The sequence below is a fragment of the Cnephaeus nilssonii genome (assembly GCF_951640355.1).
Source record: "Cnephaeus nilssonii genome assembly, chromosome: 9".
In the NCBI taxonomy this organism is placed as follows: Eukaryota; Metazoa; Chordata; class Mammalia; order Chiroptera; family Vespertilionidae; genus Cnephaeus; species Cnephaeus nilssonii.
The window spans coordinates 40,677,321-40,696,376 of record NC_137080.1 but is presented as its reverse complement, the minus strand read 5'-3'; the positions used below and the strand labels follow the sequence as shown (position 1 = coordinate 40,696,376).

Genomic DNA, 19,056 nt, shown 5'->3' with positions numbered 1-19,056 from the left:
ACTAAACTGCTACAGGCCTCCATCCTGTACCTCTCTAGTCACGTGTGGGCTTCCGGGGAAGGAGGCTGACCAGGAGGATGTGCAGGACTGGAAGACCCCAGGGTTAAAATGCCAACTTCCTGCTCGCTGGGGTTCGGCAGCATTGCTCAGTCTGCAACCTCCCCACTGCCCTCCTCCCCCCGGCCCCCGCCCCAGCCCCTGCCCCCCACTCCCTCACACCACTCATTAGGCACCTTCCTTAGACTGTTTATGAAGAAGTTAGCACCGCCTCGCCATCCATGGAGGCCCCTGACGTTTAGAGACACCTCACTCCGTAATGGCAAATGCGATCATTACAAAATATGTCCTCACTCTTGAGAAATGAGTCCTGGAAGCATTCTCACTTAACTTAACATTTTACTAATTAATGGAAATTCAGGAAACTATATATTGTATTAAGTGAGGTATACCTCACTGTACATATTTATTTAACAAAATAAACACACCCAGAAAAACTTACTTTATCATTTAAGGTGGGATCATTCAATGAGTAGAGCTTATTCGTAATGTCTTTTCCTATAAGATACCTAAATATTTCATACAGGAAGGGTTCAGATTCCAGGAAGTAAGTTAATCTTTCTCGTGACCAGCATAAAAATCTGCAGTTATCATCTGCAACAATGGTGACCTGACAATGAAACACAGAAAGAAAAAAGTACATCTATGTATATGAATTATGACTACAGTAATTTGGGGAAGAGTTGAATAGTTTAGTGGATATTATTATAGCAATGATTTATCATATTAGTTAAATTAAAATAAGATTCATACACATAAGCTTCTATAACCATATATAAAATTATGTTTAAAACCAAGCAATCTGAAGACTAAATAAAAGCAAATTCTCTGAGTTTTATTGTTTCTTGAGGTCTGGGGACAGAAGAATGGCCACTGTCAATAGCACAGCCGTAGAATGTGTTTGGCTGATGTTCCAGTTGGACGTATAATTTATAGCTAAATATTTCTTTACACCATGAAGATTACCACAGAGGTTGAAGAATGCACTTCAAGCCAAAAAACAAAACAAAAACTGAGGTAAGATTCACGAGGCCAAGTTGTACTAGTAGAGGAAAGACCTTCTCTAGCTAAGTCTGCAAACACACACTAGAGAATGAGAAAACTGACTCATGAACCAGTTTTAGGGCCTCGGCTGTAACTAACAAATATGGCCAGCAAGGGACCTTTTCTGGGTCTTTCTGTCATACTATTTACTGAGTGTGACCTTTCAAGACTAGCTCCGATCAATGTAGCCCACTGGGGACACACAGGGATCCCGCAGTTAGATCAGCACTGGGAAACCAGACCCTTTCCTTAAGTCTTATGACACAGAAAAGTGGAAAAGTACTGTAACTGCACCACAGAGAGTTCAAGTATTCCTCAAATAAATCCTTTCTCCAGAGTGAGGGAAGCTAGTGTCAGGAAGCTCTTCCTTCCAGGCAGGCCCCCTTACATCAGCTAGTACTTCTCTGCGCGTCGGTGGCACTCACAGCCCTGAATCCCGACACACCTGTCTCTCCTGAGCGCGACGACAGGGGGGACAGTGCACCTCCATGTCTGGATGTCTGTGTCCAACACAGAGTGGTGCTCAGTGCATGTTTAACATGTGAAGCAATTAGCAAATGAACACGAATACTGTTGAAGGCAGAAACCATTTTTCTACCTCAACATGAAACCCCAGGCCTATCCAGGTAGGAAATTAATAAAGGCTTGTTTAATTGATATGAAGTAGTATCTGGGCCTCACAGCAAATATTTCCAAAGGAGCTCTTTCCCCTTTGTTAGTCACAAAATTAAACCTATTTCAGAAGACAAAGTGTTATTTATGTCTACTAAGAGAGACAACGGAAAACCCAGGAGAGAAGCTGAAATCTGATCTTTACAAATCAAAGAGTTTGGCTACTTTAAAAAGTAGGTCAATACTCCTAGGGAAAAAACAATTGTAATTATTTATTATCTTAAAAGTGGAAATCTCCAAAACCAAACACATTGAATTTAAGAAATGTGTTAGTAGCTCTGTGACTCCATAAGATACTAAAATCCATTAATTCTTTCAACATATATTATTATGCATGTATGTAGTTCCAGACACTGTTCAAGGCAATGAGCTCACAATGATGAACAAGAAAGACAAGATCTTACCCTGTGAAGCTTGCATGCTAGTGAAGGAAGCTGATAGTAAATAAATGAAATATGACACCCACAGGTGGCAGTAAATATTTGACAAATGTAGAACAGGGGAAAGCGGTAGAGAATGACTAGGGAATGACAATCAAATATGATGTCACTCAGAGTCCCAGTGTATGAATTTGTGCACCAGTGGGGTCCCTCGGCCTGGCCTGCGGGGATCAGGCCGAAACTGGCTCTCCAACATCCCCTGAGGGGTCCCAGATTGCAAGAGCACACAGGCCAGGCTGAGGGACCCCACCAGTGCACGATTCGGGGCCGGGGAGGGACTGCAGGAAGGCTCCAGGGCGTGTCCGGCCTGTCTTGCCCAGTCCTGGTCCTCTTGCTCAGTCCCAATCGGCCAGACCCCAGCAGCAAGCTAACCTACTGGGTGGAGCATCTGCCCCCTGGTGGTCAGTGCTCATCATAGCTACCAGTCCAATGGTTAAACGGTCGCTTAGGCTTTTATATAGATAGATTGTACTTTTAAACATTTAAGGTGCATTTATATCTATCATATAAATTGATCCTCAAAACTGCCTTTAAGATATAACAGGTTACACTCTCCCCTATTTTTCAGATGCCAAATGAGAAGCAGCAAAAAAACGTATTCATGAACACATGTTAACTAGTGGTGGAGTGAACACTTCTGACTTTCAGCCCAGGCGTATTTTCCCACCAGGCCAAACCCTACCCAGCATGTCCAATATTCCGCCCCACCCCCCTCACCAATATTCTTCAAGATGGCCAAACAGAAAGTAATCTGGCCAAGTGGCCATAAGGTTGGCTCACAGTCCACTGGAAAGTCCCTCAAAGACCAGCTAAGCACGTCATAAAGTCGATATTCTAGTGGAGGAAGCCAATAAGTAAAGATGTATGACCAAAAAAGATAATATTTATAGGATGAGAAGTATAAGGTCAAGCCAGTCCTTGGGAGTTCCCAGAAACAGTAGGGGATTGGTAAGTAAATGCAAGGTGACTGGATAATACGCTATACCAGTAGGAATAATTAGAGAAAGGTGAGCACCAGGTACTCACGGCGGCCCAGCCAGGCAACTAAGTGCTGAAGAAAGGGTTTGGCGAGTTGAGGTGCCTTCATTTTACAAAGATGTCATCTATGACTTTGGAAAATATAATGCATGAACAGTGGGACAAGGAGTTAAAAAAGGAGTTGGAAATCATCCAGGAGAAGAAATTGTATCTAGGTGATAGATAAGGCATTTCACTTCTTTCCAACCATTTTAATAACCTCATTTCCACGGAGGCAATGGTACTTATATGATACTATAATTTGCTTAGCAAATCCATTTCTTATTGATGGTTAAAAAAACTCTTTAAAAATGTTTAAATTATTATTAAATTTAAACTTAATGATAGTATTCGAATAATAAGCTATCACTGCAGTAAGTATGAGTGACTTACAAGTCCATAAGAGCAGGTATTAAGTCGGAAGTGGCTAATGATTTCCTGTCACAACAGTCAAGTAAAACATACTTTAATGAGGGATTTTTATAAATCAATATTGAAATATTTAAAGCTTCTGTAAAATACGTCACTTCTTGAGGTATTAGAGTATCCTCAGCAGAGCCATACTTGAGTTCTTGTGAAGAATTTTACTGAAGAAATAAAAGCAAACATGGCAATGGAAGACACGGAATCATTTCTTTCAGGTAGAGTTCAACTAAAGCATTTACAGCCAGGTTTGGTGTGATTACCTCAAGGTCCTGGGTCAGCCCCTCACCTTAGGTGCCAAGCCACTCTACACCTCACACAACGAGAAGACGATCCACAAGAACAAGGGTGTCTGAGGGAGTGGCCGAATGGGCTAGAACCAGAAGCAGCAGTTTCACAGGAACTTTGGTCTGGATCAGCCGCAAGTTCAGAATCTGTTTCTCAGCTCTACCACTGTGACTATCATTACGGTTACCCCATGTCCCTGAACAACATTTGCCATGCAATCTCAAGGGGCAGGCAAGTCCACCTGCCTTCCTTTCATCCTATTGTATAATTCATTAGTACCACTGCCAAAGAACAAACCGAAACAAAGATGTAAAGGAAGTAGCTCCTTGTTAGAATACTTGTCACTAACTGTTCAGAGTTAGAGAAAAGTCAGATTAGCAGGTAAAGAGTACGGAGTGGAACAGTTACCACTGACCATTTCAAGTGTCCTCTGCCATAGGCACAATTAGTAAGACGCTGGCCATGGGAACATGAGACATTTTTCATTTGGGAACTTGCTTCATTAAGAGGTGATGTACTCCTACACAGATGTGCAACAGCTATTTTTACTCTTGAGTAACTGCCAATGGGAACATTTTGTACACAATCTCTCCGGAGGGCTCACTCTGATGGAGTCTGAACCAACTGTACAGGATACAGGTTGGATGATGCTGGAGTAATTGCTATCCATTAATCAGTTAGGAAATGCTACCCCGACTCTATGCAGAGAATAGCCGACTGGTGTTTGGAAAGGCTGAATGCCTATACCCTTCACCCAGCTATGGTACCTCTATGTGGGTCATGTTCTGGAATCTTCACAGCAATTATCAGGAACATTTGTCAACTACCAAATCCCAATTCCAGACCCCAAGAAGAAAGAGAACTGTAACTACTAGGAATTCTTTTTGGTCAATTATAAATATAATAATTTGAAGTTCAGTAGAAATGATAATGCATGTTATATCCCAGGCCTCGCAGGGGGCCATTTGCTTCTAGAAACGAAGGAGGTTCAGTTCCCAGCCTCTCTCCAAATCCCACTCTCTTCAGGATCCTGTGAGACTGAACTATTGTGTAAAAGCACTTGCTACTATACACAGAGAAATGGATGCACTAGATAAAAGTTGGGCTTTGGAAAAAATTGTAAGGAGGTCAGAGGGAAGAAGGTAAGGAAAGAAGTGGCCCTGTTCTAGCTGTAAAGGTGGTGACTGAAGATAACAATATGAACATAAATCTCAGTGCACAGCTGACTCTCGCAAACGCAAGAGGAGAGTGTAAATTGAAGGAGCTCGGGTATATAGCACTTGCTTTCTTCTGTAGCTTAAGCTCAACTGCTTGGGAACAGCACTGCAACCAGTCAATGAACATGTCCAAGACCTCTAGTAAGAGTACATCACTTTAACAAGTTGTCCTGTTACTCAAGCCAGTTACTCGGGCAGGGTGGGAGCAGGGCATGGCTGAAACCATTGCAAAAAAGCTAAACTGTAGGTCTATAATATCCTTTGGACTTTAATGAGACATGAACTAGTTTCAGTCTTCTTGAAAATCATGCTGGATTAAAAAAAATCCTCATCACAAGAAAAGATATGTAATTATTGTATGGTGATAAATGTTAACTAGACTTGCTGGGGTGTTGTTTTGCAATATATACAAATATTGAACCATTATGTTGTACACCTGAAACTAATATAATGTTATATGTCAACTATACCTCAATTTAAAATAAATTGATAAAGTAAATAAATATCCTCAAAAAACCCCATGCCAAAACATACCTGGAATTTTTCACCTTTGTGCATCTGAGTTGATCTAAATTCAGGAGAATCTATAAAGGCACAGGGGTAAATGTTATGCAGAAAATGTCCTCGATAGGAGACCTTCATTCTGATAACAGAAATTAATGTTAATAAATGCATAATATCTCACAAAATAACATGACAATCCTTAAAAATCTCCATAATCTTATGGGTTTTGATTTTATGCTAAAGTCTTAAAGACTCCACAGATGACTGACGTAATTAAAAGTACTTCCCAAAGACAAATATTTATTTCAAAATAAATTTCACCAACAATAAGAAAAAGAAGACAGGTTCTAGCATTGACCCACATGTGTGCCTTCCGATGGCTACCATCGCTCTGATACCTACAGTGACCATACTCACACTCAGGAACTTTCGAGAGAGAAAGGGTGGTATTAGTGATTATTCCAGAACAATATACACTAGGCTCTTCCTAGAAGGCTGATATTCCTAGAAGTTATATTTGTGATATTAAAAAAATAATCACCTCTGAAACATGCACAAGCCTCTTGGACTTGAATGCCTAATTCAAACCTACTTCAATTTTGATTCATTAACTTTAAATAAAAGGTAAAAAAAAGATGAACAATGTTCACAACTGAAAATCCTGACACCAGCAAGGTTGAGAGCAGCAAATTCCAGGTAACTAACATGTCACTCTGTAGTGTTCCAAAATGCAGCCGTGAAATGCAAGTTCCCCACCAACAAAGTCTGCCACTGCTTCTTCCATTATTTGACAACTAGGGGCCCAGTGCATGAAATTCATGCACAGGTAGGGTCCCTAGCAGCTGCTGGCTGCTGGCCAGGGCCTTCCTTCCTACCGCGCCATCCCCTGGTGGTCAGCACACGTCATAGCGAGTGATCGAACTCCCGAGGGGACACTTTGCATATTAGGCTTTTATATATGTACATATCCCCTTCCATTCACTCTCTACCCAGGGGCCATGAGAAGATCACTTACCTTCCCTTCAGGAGAATACTTAGACGGTCGTCGACTGAGGTTTTATCCTCTGCAGCATACGTCTGGCCCTTTGTCAAGGTTTGGATCATACAAAACTGTCCAGTTAATCTTCTGAACAAATCTGGAGGCACTCGGAGTGGTTCAAACAATCGCCGGTATACGCCATTGAGTTCCTTTTCAATCTTGACCTGAAATGCAGCCATGACAGATGCTGTACTAATGCAGCAATATCAAAACAGTGGCTTCTGTGGTCCACATACCGTTCTGAGAATAAAATTGTAATGCAGACCCTCACCGTTCCGTATTTCAGTCATTGGAATCTCACACAGTGAGTAAGTGATGATATCGGTTTAGATGCTAAAAGGGCATTTTTGCAGAGAGCATATGGAGGAGATTTGCACTATTGATCACACCTCTCCCTAGCTGCTATAAAGCAACTGTGGAGGTTGTGAATGTTATTACAGCATTCACCTTCCCAATCTTAGCATTTCCTATAAACAACACAAAACCTTTTCATTTTTAGAACAATACTGTTTCACAGAAATTACACTAACTTTGAAATATTTAGCAGTAAATAAACAAAATTAGGAATCAATGTAAAAACACGTTTATGAAAATACATACATTAGGTTTTTTATCTACACGTAATTATCATTCAATGCATCGATACAGGAAAACAATCACCCACAGATGCAAACATTGCTTCTCATTTATTTATTCTGAAGCAAAGTGAAGAGTGTAAAAAGGTTTCAGTGTAGCAGTTTTATGCTAAGCTAAAATAAAATCTGTAGAATAGAGAACCCACTGGTGAGTAAGACTGGCTCCTGGAGGAAGAGAAAAGCAAAACGACTCAATTGCCTCTGTTGTGAGACAACCAAGGCCCTGGTCACACCCATCGTTGGGCCCAGCATTAGTCTGGGAAAACTGGACTGCATGTCAATGAACTTTGGGGTTCAAGTGATCATCCATCCCAACAAAATCTATGGCAGTCACACTATGAAGCTTATACATCCAGATGACTACTTGTCCTGCTGTTTAATTGCAACGAAGAACCAGCATTTATATTTTTCAAAAAAGTTGGCTTATAGTCTGAGAAAAAAAACACAAAAGCACAGATATTAAGTGATTTACTCATTGGGAGCTGCCATCACATCAGCAACTTCTGAACCTTATGTTCAAAACCTGGGTTCCAGCAAATTCTTACATTCAGAAACTGTAATCCTCATTATTACTGTCATTTCCCTCCTCCACTCTGGAGTGCTAGTAATGTGTTTAAAATAACTTATTCACATATATGTCCCACTTCCAGTATGTACACTAGCCAGAGTAGCACAGTAATGAACATATGAACTGAAGTCTACTGGCTCATATTCATAATCTGCAAGTCTTAGCCCAAGCCCCAATTCCTTCATGAAGCCCTCTTAATTCTTCTCTTTGAAAGCGTTCAGTCATCAAAGGTTTTTTGAGCACCTACTACGTGCCAATCATGTCTGATAGGAACAGGGAATACAACAATAAGTGTGGTAGATAATATTATTATTCCCAACTATTTACTGCTCCCACCCCCTATAAGAGGATTATACACCCCCTAACCCCATCCTACCCCCACATTATCAGGCATGGCCGTGTCACTTGCTACGGCCAATAAAATGTGAACAGAATTGACATATACCCCTTCGGAGCAGAAAGTTTAAGAGACACTGGGTCTCTTGTACTTCTCTCTCTGCTATGAGAATGCACGTGCAAGCAGAACCTGCTGCTTCAGCAGAGACCCCGAAATGAAGAAGACACATGGAACAGTGTCACGGTTGACACACAGCTGCCAGAGTCCACATATAAGGTGGGTGAGAAAAAACCTGTTGCTGGTGTGTATCACTGAGACTTTCAGGCTGTTTATTATACAGCATAACCTAGAGAAAAGTAATGCTCTAGGGAAAACAGGCTGGGCTATAATCTCATGGAATGTCTATTATATGTATCACCTGTAACTTCCCACGAATTGTCTTGTTTTCTACACACCTCTGGCCTTGAGCATAAGATTAGGGCAAGGGCAAGCACTGTATTTTTTACTTTACTGAGTATTTGCGTGTGCTTTGGGCAGTCAGTAAACAAGTATGGAGTGAATTCTAGGAGCCTTGCTGTTTTCCTGTTCTATCTACACCTTTTCGTTCTTGGTATAATCAAGGAAACACAGCAAGATAAATCAGAATTGAAAAGAAGTTAAATCCTAGTGTTTGATGACAACTCACCAAAAATGGTGATATCTTTTAAATGAATATTTTGAGCATAAGGAAAAATATAGTCATTGTATTTAAAAACTAGCATGAAAAACATAGCATGAGGTATTTGTAAATCCCTAAAATGTTTATTGAAGTTCCCTATAAATAGTTAATTTTATAAATAGGCAAAGATGTTCCCAAGTAACTTTTGAATATCAATACACAAAAGAAATAATGAAGTTATATGATGAAAAAAGAGAGAATACTATCAAGTTGTCTCATGTCTAAACTGCCCTAATGATTTAAAAAGTTTAAAAAAACCCATCTGTAGAACACATTTCACGGTATTCAAATGTTTCACTTTCAGGCATATATAAAGAGTAAGTCTCATCCGGAATGATATTGAAGGGACTAATGATGTTAGATGATTATCCTCAAGTCTGAACAAAGTGCTCTAAAAGCTTTTAAGCTTTAAAAATCTCTTCCTTGCTAATTAATTTTTAGTAATTACCGGTCTTTTCTTGAACAAAAGATATGAAAGATGCAACATATTGACACCGAGGAACACTGAGTTCCAGATCACGATATCCAAGGCACATCGGTAGAGTGTGGCCCACATGATGTAAAAGGAGCATCCTGTTGAAGAACAAAATTAAATATGTTAGATGTTTAGAACAGCTTTAGCACGAAGCTTAATAAATTATAAAATAAACCAAACACGTTCCAGAAATACCTAAGCCAAATATCACATTTTCATTTTTTTGGTTTGATTGTCAAAAAGAAAAACATGTTTTGTTGCAGAAAATTTGTAAAGTTAGAAAGTATTTTTTAAAATCTGTAATTCTACTACTTAGAGAAAACCACTACTGATATTTAATACTTCTTTACAGTCCTTATGCATTGTTACCTGATGGCAGAACTACCATATATAATTTTAAAACATACTCTGTTACTTATTGCAGCAATTTTCCCATTATATTAGAAGTCTTTGAGTACGTAGGTGTTGTGTTTTTGTTTTTTTTTTGGCAGGTGAAACTAAAATTATTTTTACTTTTAAGATACATAATTAAAGTATCCAAAATAAATCTATTATAATTCTAAGTGTTATCAAGACTCAGCTATAATAATAAAAGCGTAATATGCTAATTAGACCGGACAGCCCAACGACCTTCCAGACAACATTCCAGACTCCTTCCGATGAAGCCGTGGCAGCAGGGGGCCAAGGCAGAGGCGGTTAGGGGCGATCAGGCAGGCAGGCAGAGTGGTTAGGGGCGATCAGGCAGGCAGGCAGAGTGGCTAGGGGCAATTAGGCAGGCAGGCAGAGTAGTTAGGAGTCAGTGGCTCCGGATTTAGAGAGGGTACAGGCCGGGCTAAGGGACCCCCTCCCCCATGCATGAATTTCATGCACTGGGCCTCTAGTTAATTCATATTAGTGTAAGCAGCAGTTTGGATTACAGAAAGCTACTGATTGTTTTGTAAGTTTATTATCACTAACCTATGGACAATAAATAAAATAACAAAGCAGTGTCCTCTGAATTTTTCCAAGAGGAAAATAATTGCTGGTATTTGGTTAGTCTTTTGGAGTTAGAATTATCTGTATAGATACATTTATTTTATTTAAATATCATAGCAACCTTTTGAGATAAGGTTTACTACAATTTTATTTAATTTTAGAGATGAGGTAGCATATGTAGTTTTTAATGACTGTAACTGATAAGACCATCATTTATTCAACCATCTCCCATTGGTGGACAGATGAGATTTGTTTAAGGTGTAATTTTTGATAAGTAGCCAAAACATCTTTATATGTAAAAATTGATCTGATTTTGTGACTGTTTGCTTAGGGGTAGGTTACCTGACAGTAAGTCAAGGGAATGAGCTTCATAGCTTTTAATGACATTGAAGAATTGTTTTTCAAAAGGTTTCTAAAATTTATAATCCTATTAGTTGGGGATGCAAGTATCAAACTGTCAATATTATAAAATTTGAAAACGCTTAATTTGATAGTGAGGAATTTTGTATAATTTGTACAGTTATATTTTGCATTTCCATCATGTCTGGTGAGTTTGAATATTTTACCCATCTGAATATCTTCTAACCATTTGGTGGTTATCCATTCACCTATGAGAATCTTCCTAGTTTTTCTTATCGAGTCTCTTACTTTAAATCAAATATCAATAGCTTCTTTTGATTAATTTTATGGTGAGAGCATCAATATTTATCTTTTTAATTTAAAATAAAATAGTATTATACAAATATATCAATGACACACACATAAGCTAACCTCCCATGCTAAAAAGTTATTCATTTGCAATTTTTTTTTCATCAGAATAATTTGGGGCATCTAAATAGCAGCATGAAATGTAAAACTTTAAATGTTCTTTAAATATTTCATAGCTAAATTTGAAAAAATGTAAACTATTACTTAAATGAGACAGGATAACCTAATGGGAGGGCTGGCTGGGAAGCTGGAGGACCTGAATTATAGTCCTGGTTAGGCCACCATCTCCCAGCCTTAGTTTTGATGAGTCATTTAACTTCTCCAGGCCTCAGTTTCTTCATTTATAAAGTGTTAAATTATCTCCTTAGTCCACCTCCAAAACTCTGTCTTCAAATTCATTTTTTTGCTTTTGATTTTTATAGGGTATGTTATTTGTTTTTTCCATTCAACACTCTGCTCTCCTGCTGCAATCCTTATCTTACTCAGAGGTAACACAGACAAGGAAGTCCCACAAGTTACCTTCTAGCTACCCTTCCATTCTAGCTCACTGGCCATTCCATGCCATATTTCATATATTTGAGGCACAATGAGCTAGTGTTCATTCTCCCTAAATATGCCTTCTCCCCTGTGCCTTTTACCTGGATACCACACACACTCACACTCAAAGGAATCCTGCTCATCTTCCAAAAGCCAGCTCCTACGTGGTTTCCTCAGTGGGACCTTGCTCCACCTTCATGCTAAGCCTATCACTCTCTCCATTTCTCCCCGGCACTGGGCACCCCTGCATCACATATGGCCACCCATCTGTTCTCTGGCCCCAAAAGAGTGTCTTTCTCAAGAAGGGAGATTGCCTCCTTCAATCTTTGTCTGACAAATTACAGGTGCTCAAAAATGCACCTGAATAAATGAATCATTAGAGAAATAATCACGAGAGTAATTTGTCAAAAATCACTGGCTAAACCCTAGCCGGTTTGGCTCATTGGATAAAGTGTCGACCTGCAGACTGAAGGGTCCCAGGTTCGATTCCGCTCAAGGGCACATGCCTGGGTTGTGGGCTCGATCCCCAGTGTGGGGCCTGCAGAAGGCAGCCAATGAATGATTCTTTCTCATCATTGATGTTTTTATCTCCTTCTCCCTCTCCCTTCCTCTCTGAAATCAATAAAAATATGTAAAAAAAAATGAATCACTGGCTACAAAAAATAAATTCAATTGTTTTAGTATTTTGATGTGAATCAATTTAATCTGCTTCATCAGGATTACTGGAGCCCCTCCTAAAAGTTTTATTAAACTATTGTGTCTGGGTAATTGCTCTTGTTCCTAATGTTGCTTCTGCCCATAGTAAGTATATGCCTATTCAAATAATAATATTGAAGACTATCTAGCACTTACTGTGCTAAGCACTATTGTAAGTCAAATGTGTATACACACACAGACATACACACTCACAACAACTGTAGGAGGAGGTATCACTAGTATTTTTACCCTATTGGACTCACGTGGAAACTGAAGTATAGAGAGGTTAAATCACTTGCTCCAGTTACACAGTTAGCAAGTGCTGGAACCAGGATTCAAAGCATAAAATCTGGCTCCAAAATCCACACTCTTACACAGGAATGGATTTTCTGATATCTGGGAAATCTAAAGAACACATGAAAACATCTTTGTGATTATCTAAAATAAGGGTATGGCTTATAAAGGCCTATGGCCTAAGTTACTTGATACACTGCTAAGTCAATAACAAAGATATTTTTGGTATGCTATCGACCTGACAGGGAATTCTCTAAAGCCCCCAGTGCAAAACCCATCAGGTGCCAGTTACAGAAGCTACATAAAATCTCAGTTAGGTTTCTTACCTATAGCTAACATCCCCCTAAGAAGTATCATATGGAGGTGGAGAGTAGTTGGAATAACCAACCCAATTGCAAAAAAAATATTTGCTACATGAAAAACCAGATGATGTATTTCTCTCCAGTTTTCACAAGTGGTGTCATTGGAAGGCACAGGTATAATACTTTCTAACTTAGGTGCAAAACCTATTGCAGGCGATTCTGCCAATGGGCTGGACTCAGTATAATTCATCTTGAAAATTCCTGTAAAAACAAACAAAAGGACAATCATAAAAATGGTGGCTGTACTTATCCCCCCCCATAGGTTATACCAAAATGATTTCTGTGAACCAAATGTTGGTAAATAGACTTCTCTGGTGCTTGTGAATTGGACAGATCCAGTCCCAATCCAAGCTCTGTTACATACTGAATTCTTATGTGTTAAATGATGATAATAATTCCTCATTTGACTTTATGATTAACATTTGACTTTACCATTAAGTGAAATAAAATACATAAAATATTTAGCATGGTGCACAACTATTCTCTGATACACACACACACACACACACATATATATGTATATACATCGGTAATATACATATCTGTATATACAAATACATGATATTGAAGGAGAGAGGAATGGTGGAATTAGCTAGTCTGAAAGATAATCACCAATGTGCACAAACTACAGCAATTACAAAGTTATTTAGCATAGTCTTCCATAATATTTCCAATAGTAAACTAAATCTAAAAACAGGAGCCCTAGCCGGTTTGGCTCATTGGATAGAGCGTCGGCCTGCGGACTGAAGGGTCCCAGGTTCGATTCTGGCCAGGGGCACATGCCCGGGTTGTGGGCTCGATCCCCAATAGGGGGCGTGCAGGAGGCAGCCGATCAATGATTCTCTCTCATCATTGATGTTTCTATCTCTCTATCCCTCTCCCTTCCTCTCTGAAATCTATAAAGAAATATATATTTTTTTAAAATCTAAAAACAGGAACAAAAACTGGAATAACTTATTTTTTGAATACTTTGAAAAAACTAATGCCCTCATTGTTAAATATGAAGGTTTAGGATATTTAGAAGGTTCTACTGTTATATTGTGAAAGTAATATATATATATATATATATATATATATATATATATATATATATACACACACACACACACACACACACATACATTCTACATTACTATATAATGAATACATTACTACATAATGAATACATTACTATAATCATTTATGTATACACAGAAAGATATAACATTTACTCCATCTTTTAGTGTCTAATTTAAATCTCTACTTTCTTTCCCATAAAAATCCTAGTTGGTTGCATCTCACAAATTGAAAAGTAGCAAACTTCCATTTTACTTATATGTAGGACATGAGTATACATTGAACTATTTAATATTAAAATCTGTGGTGAATACATTTCAAAGAATAAGTATTTTACACAAAGTGGCACTACTTTCTGACCATATTACCTGTCCTCCATCTCTGATATTTAAACAACTCTTTCTATTATTAATTATACAAATTGGTCCCTGACAAAAACTATGTAGATTTACAGAATAGGTGAATTATTCTGTTTCAAGAAAAGAATTCCAAATGGGAACTGAAAATACCTTTAATTTAAAATATGTATTTCTTTCCAAATAAGGTTATGCAATTAACCGTATTTTTCCATTCATGTTTTTCATCATACTAAAGGTTTTAGGTGGGAAAATAATAGGTGCAGGTTGGGCATTTTGAAAATATATTATTAGACAAATGTATAAGAATTCCACATCTCTTAAGATGATTAGAGAACATACACACAAACTTACAAACTGTGAATGAAATGATCAAGTCATTTAAAGATCTCTTCACATAATTCTGAAATAGCTCATAAGTACAAGAGAAATAGTTGACTTAGTATTAATTTTCTGCAAAAAGAAAAGAAATGACAAAAATCCAACTACTTTCCAAATGTTTGAATCCATAAAAATAGAAGCCTCTTAGGATAGGGGACATCATTATTTTAGTAACTCTACCTACACAAAGTTTGCTTTCATTGGGAATCAAATCAGAATTAACCTCATAATTTCTGCAGGAGGGAGAGTGATATCACTCATAAGCTACTGTCTGTGTCAGCTTACGTGTTGGCATTACGTAAGCTAACAACAACTGCCATTTCTACTGCACCTTAGAATGTGCTTTCACTCCCTTGGTCCTACGTGTTCTTCTAACTACCCTATGTTCTCCACGAGGCAGGGTCAATGACATATTCATCTATGTAGAGAATGCCAGAGGTGAAAGCCACACGGAAGGGACACAAACAATGAGGAACACAGTTAGAAATCACTTTTCAGCCTCCCCAAACCTCAGCAGTCAAGACGGGAGAATGGCTATCCTTCCTGAGGCTGAGTCAGAGTCCTTGAACAGAGGCAGCTGGACGAGAGGTCTCAAACCTCTTCAGATTGAATGGCCTGTGCCTCTAATACACACTTATTTAATAAGTTAATTAACACCCCCCCACACACACACACATTCACCTGATTATACTTGTATTACCAACTAATTCACTGCAGTACGAAAAGTACCAATTTTGGGTCCAAGAGAAATGACAGGAAAACTACAATCTACTGACCCAAGAACCAGGGAAATAATAATATACATTTTTTAAAGTTGAGATCATCTTATAATATATTTTATGCACTGCACCTTATTAGAGACATATATACACACAGTTCATACATTTAAGTTTCTATATGTATTTATTATATTGTATGATATTAACATTATATATTATAAAGAATTTTACTTATATATTTATTGTCTACTATTTGTCTATATATATTTATCTGTATGTCTATTTTGAAATGCTAGTTACCTGTTGTCAATAAATATTGATAGGATCTTGCCGATCTCAGCTTCCTTTGATCTGTATTAGTGGATTTAAGTGGTTTACACTGAACTATCCTTATACAGAGAATGAATGGGTCTAATGAGGCAGATGAGTATGGTAAACTTTCAGATTCATTTTGATTAAGAAAACTTCTTTGTTCCATTAGTTCTAGGAGTCTAATTCCTAAAATTACTGGTTCTAGTAAAGTCCTGCTTATCTATTGGTTTTCAAAAAGGTGTTTTGCAAGCTAAAGAGCTAAATGGTGAAACTAACCTTAACCCTCCACCAAACTACAAAAATGAAAAAGGTAACAGCAATGAGCAAAAGTCGTGCTAGTATACTTCTTCTGTTCACTCTGTAATTCCAACGGAACCTTTGCACGGCTTCGGAATCCCAAAGCGCATTATGTCGCTAAGAGTCTTTTTCACTCTTAAACACAAGCAATTTCTGTGACTTGTGTGGCCAACACCCGGCTTCCCAGAGCCTGGTTAACGAGGGCACGGGGACAGGGAATAGGTGGGATGGTAGAGGTGGCGAGGATCTCGGGTTCCCGAGCCATCTACGCTCCCCGGGGCCCGGCTCACCTGGCTCCAGAAAGAAGGGGTCAGTGTCAACTGTTCTCCTGGGTCCGGAGCTCCCGGGACACAAGGGATGCGCCCTTAGCGCGTTCCTCCCAGCCCTCCCCGCTCCGGGCCGGCCGCGACCCAGTGCACCGTCCGGGTGCAGGACCCGGCGGCCCTACAGGGGGCGGGGAGGAGCCGTAGTGGGTTCGGGGTCAGGGAACCCCGGGAGCCCGGCGGGGAGAGGAGAGGCCGAGCTCCCCAAGGACCTGCCAGAGGCAGAGCGCGGGAACGGGCACCCGATGGGGCCCGAGCGCCCGGGGACGCTGGCGCTCCCAAACCCGAGTGGCGGCAGCGGACCCTTGAGGGTCTGAGGCCAAACGCCTAGACCCGCGGAGAAGAGCGGCTTCGAGGGACGGGGAAGCCCCCGACAGGGCGCGGCCAGCGAGCAGCAGGCGGGGCGCCGGGGCCCGCCAAGTTGCTCCCCGTGGAGCAGGGATCCAACTTTCGCTTCCCGATTTAGCCCGGGAGCGCGAGGCTGCAAATAGCCGGGCTCCGGGTGTCCGCCGCGCGCCTCCGCTCCTTACCTGCTGGTCCCTGGCCCCGAGCCTGGGCGGCGCTGGCCAAAGTTTGGAGCAGCGAGCGGCGGGGCGCGGGGGACACCGGCGCGGCGGCTCGACGGGCGCCCAGACGCCCAAGCCGCGGAGGTTCGGCGGGTCCGGAGGCTCCTCGGCGCGCGTCGGGTCCCCGCGCCCGCAGCCGCTCGGACTAAAATAGGCGGCGGGCGGCGGCGGCCGGGGCTGGGGCCGCACCGCGCACGCGCCCGGCGCCCCACGGCGGGCGGAGCCCCAGCCCTCCACCCCACTCCCCTCCCGGCTCCTCCAACTCCCAGCCGCGGCGGCACCACCGGGATCCCTTTGAAACACCCGCTTCTTTCTTCCCCCGTTTCCTCTCTGCGGCTGGATTCTGCCCTTGTTTGGTCATGAGTGTGCGTGCGGGCGGCATCTGGGGACGGGCGGCGGCGGTCGCTCACCCCCCTGGGATACCTCGAGCAGCAGAGTCCCGCAGGGAGAGAAGAGAGGAGAAGAAATGAGAACTAGAATCTCCATTTCCCCTGCAAAGTCGAACGACCCCCGCGCCCAAGTCCCGTCTGGGACAGTCGCCCGCTGCTCAGCCCGGGCAGCGAGGGGCCGGAGAGCGCGCTGCGCGCGTCTGAACCCGGCGGCGGAGGCTGGCCGTTCGGTTCACAGGGACTCAGGACACCGCCCTCGGGGACCCGCCAGGGGCCCGACCACGCCGGCCCTGCTGCTGCGGGTGCCACGAGGGAGAGACTTTTGGGGAGACCCACTGTGTTGTTTTCAAAGGAGAGCATTTATCCGAAATGTGCATTCCCTTGGCGGTGCAGGGCCCTCTCTTGTAAGCGAAGCTCCACCGAATAGGCCAACGTAAATTTGGTCGAGTCGGGACCTTACATTGGAAAGCAAGATGTGAAAGTGCGCTCCAATCAATCTTTACTGTTTGTTAGAGGACAGCTATGTGGGTAAGAAATGCAGGGCAAATTAATGAAAAGTTGGCATGAGGGGGAGGGCTGGATGACTAAAGAGGATTAAGGTGAGATGGGCATTTCACAGTTTCCACTCAAGTGTCCCATTATGGGATGGAATTGGTGCCTATTCCTAGAGTCTGGGGTCCCTCACGGGTGCCAAACGTGATCTAAATATACAAAACACTACAGTTACATGGTAAAGTGAGGACCTCGGAGTGCCACGTCTCACCAGTGAAGGGGCAGTTCAGCATTCTAGATCATAGGTGGTAGTGCTGGGCAGACCAGGTGTGAATCCTGCCTCTGCTACAGCCACTTAGCTTTTCTGTGCCTCAGTTTCTTCTTCTGTACTATGGGGCTGGTAATGATGGTGATGATGATAATTGCACTTGTACCTCCTAGGATTGTTTTGAGGACTAAATAATTATATATATATACATACATATATACACTGAGTGGCCAGATTATTATGATCTCTGAACGCATAATAATCTGGCCACTCAGTGTATATCCTATATAATAAAAGACTAATATGCAAATTGTCCCCTCGACCAGGAGTTCGACCAGCAGTCAGGCCGGCCAACCGCCCATGTCTCCCCCCTCCCCTCCAGGCCAGGCTGGCCGGACCCCACCCATGCACGAATTCATGCACCGGGCCTCTAATATATGTATATACACTGAGTGGCCAGATTATTATGTGTTCAGAGATCATAATAATCTGGCCACTCAGTACACACACACACACACACACACACACACGGCTTAGAGTGGTATGTGGTACATAGTTCTATGTACATGAATATATATTATACTTATAAAGCTCCTTCTCTAACATGTTTGAAATTTGCTATAACTATATAAGATTAATTTTCAAGGCTACTTCTTCAGTCTATTTCTTTCTAGATGCTCTGCCAGCCATTTTAGTTGCTACCAATAGACACACTTTAGGATGTGGATGTAATCATAAATGGGCCCAAAGATTTTGCATGGATATTCATTGGAGGGTGACATACAATGAGTACTGGTAACAACCTAAATTCTAACCGTAGGGGACGAAGTAAATTATAGGACATCCAAACAATCTTGTTATAAGCAGCCATTTAAAATAAATTATAGTAAA

At 41.2% G+C, this 19,056-nt stretch overlaps 1 protein-coding gene across 2 annotated transcripts in view; it reads right to left on the bottom strand.

Moving 5' to 3' along the window:
- POPDC1 (popeye domain cAMP effector 1) overlaps positions 1 to 17,175 on the bottom strand; it is a 36,583-nt gene extending 19,408 nt beyond the window's left edge. For both annotated transcript variants that reach the window (XM_079779671.1, XM_079779672.1), the window contains exons 1-6: positions 16,981 to 17,175; positions 12,971 to 13,207; positions 9,408 to 9,532; positions 6,678 to 6,865; positions 5,693 to 5,801; positions 500 to 667 (exon numbers count right to left, since the gene is read on the bottom strand). In XM_079779671.1, coding sequence (XP_079635797.1) covers positions 500 to 667; positions 5,693 to 5,801; positions 6,678 to 6,865; positions 9,408 to 9,532; positions 12,971 to 13,196 — 816 coding nt within the window. In that variant the 5' untranslated portion in view covers positions 13,197 to 13,207; positions 16,981 to 17,175. The remainder of the gene's footprint in view (positions 1 to 499; positions 668 to 5,692; positions 5,802 to 6,677; positions 6,866 to 9,407; positions 9,533 to 12,970; positions 13,208 to 16,980) is intronic.
- Positions 17,176 to 19,056: the final 1,881 nt, after the last annotated feature.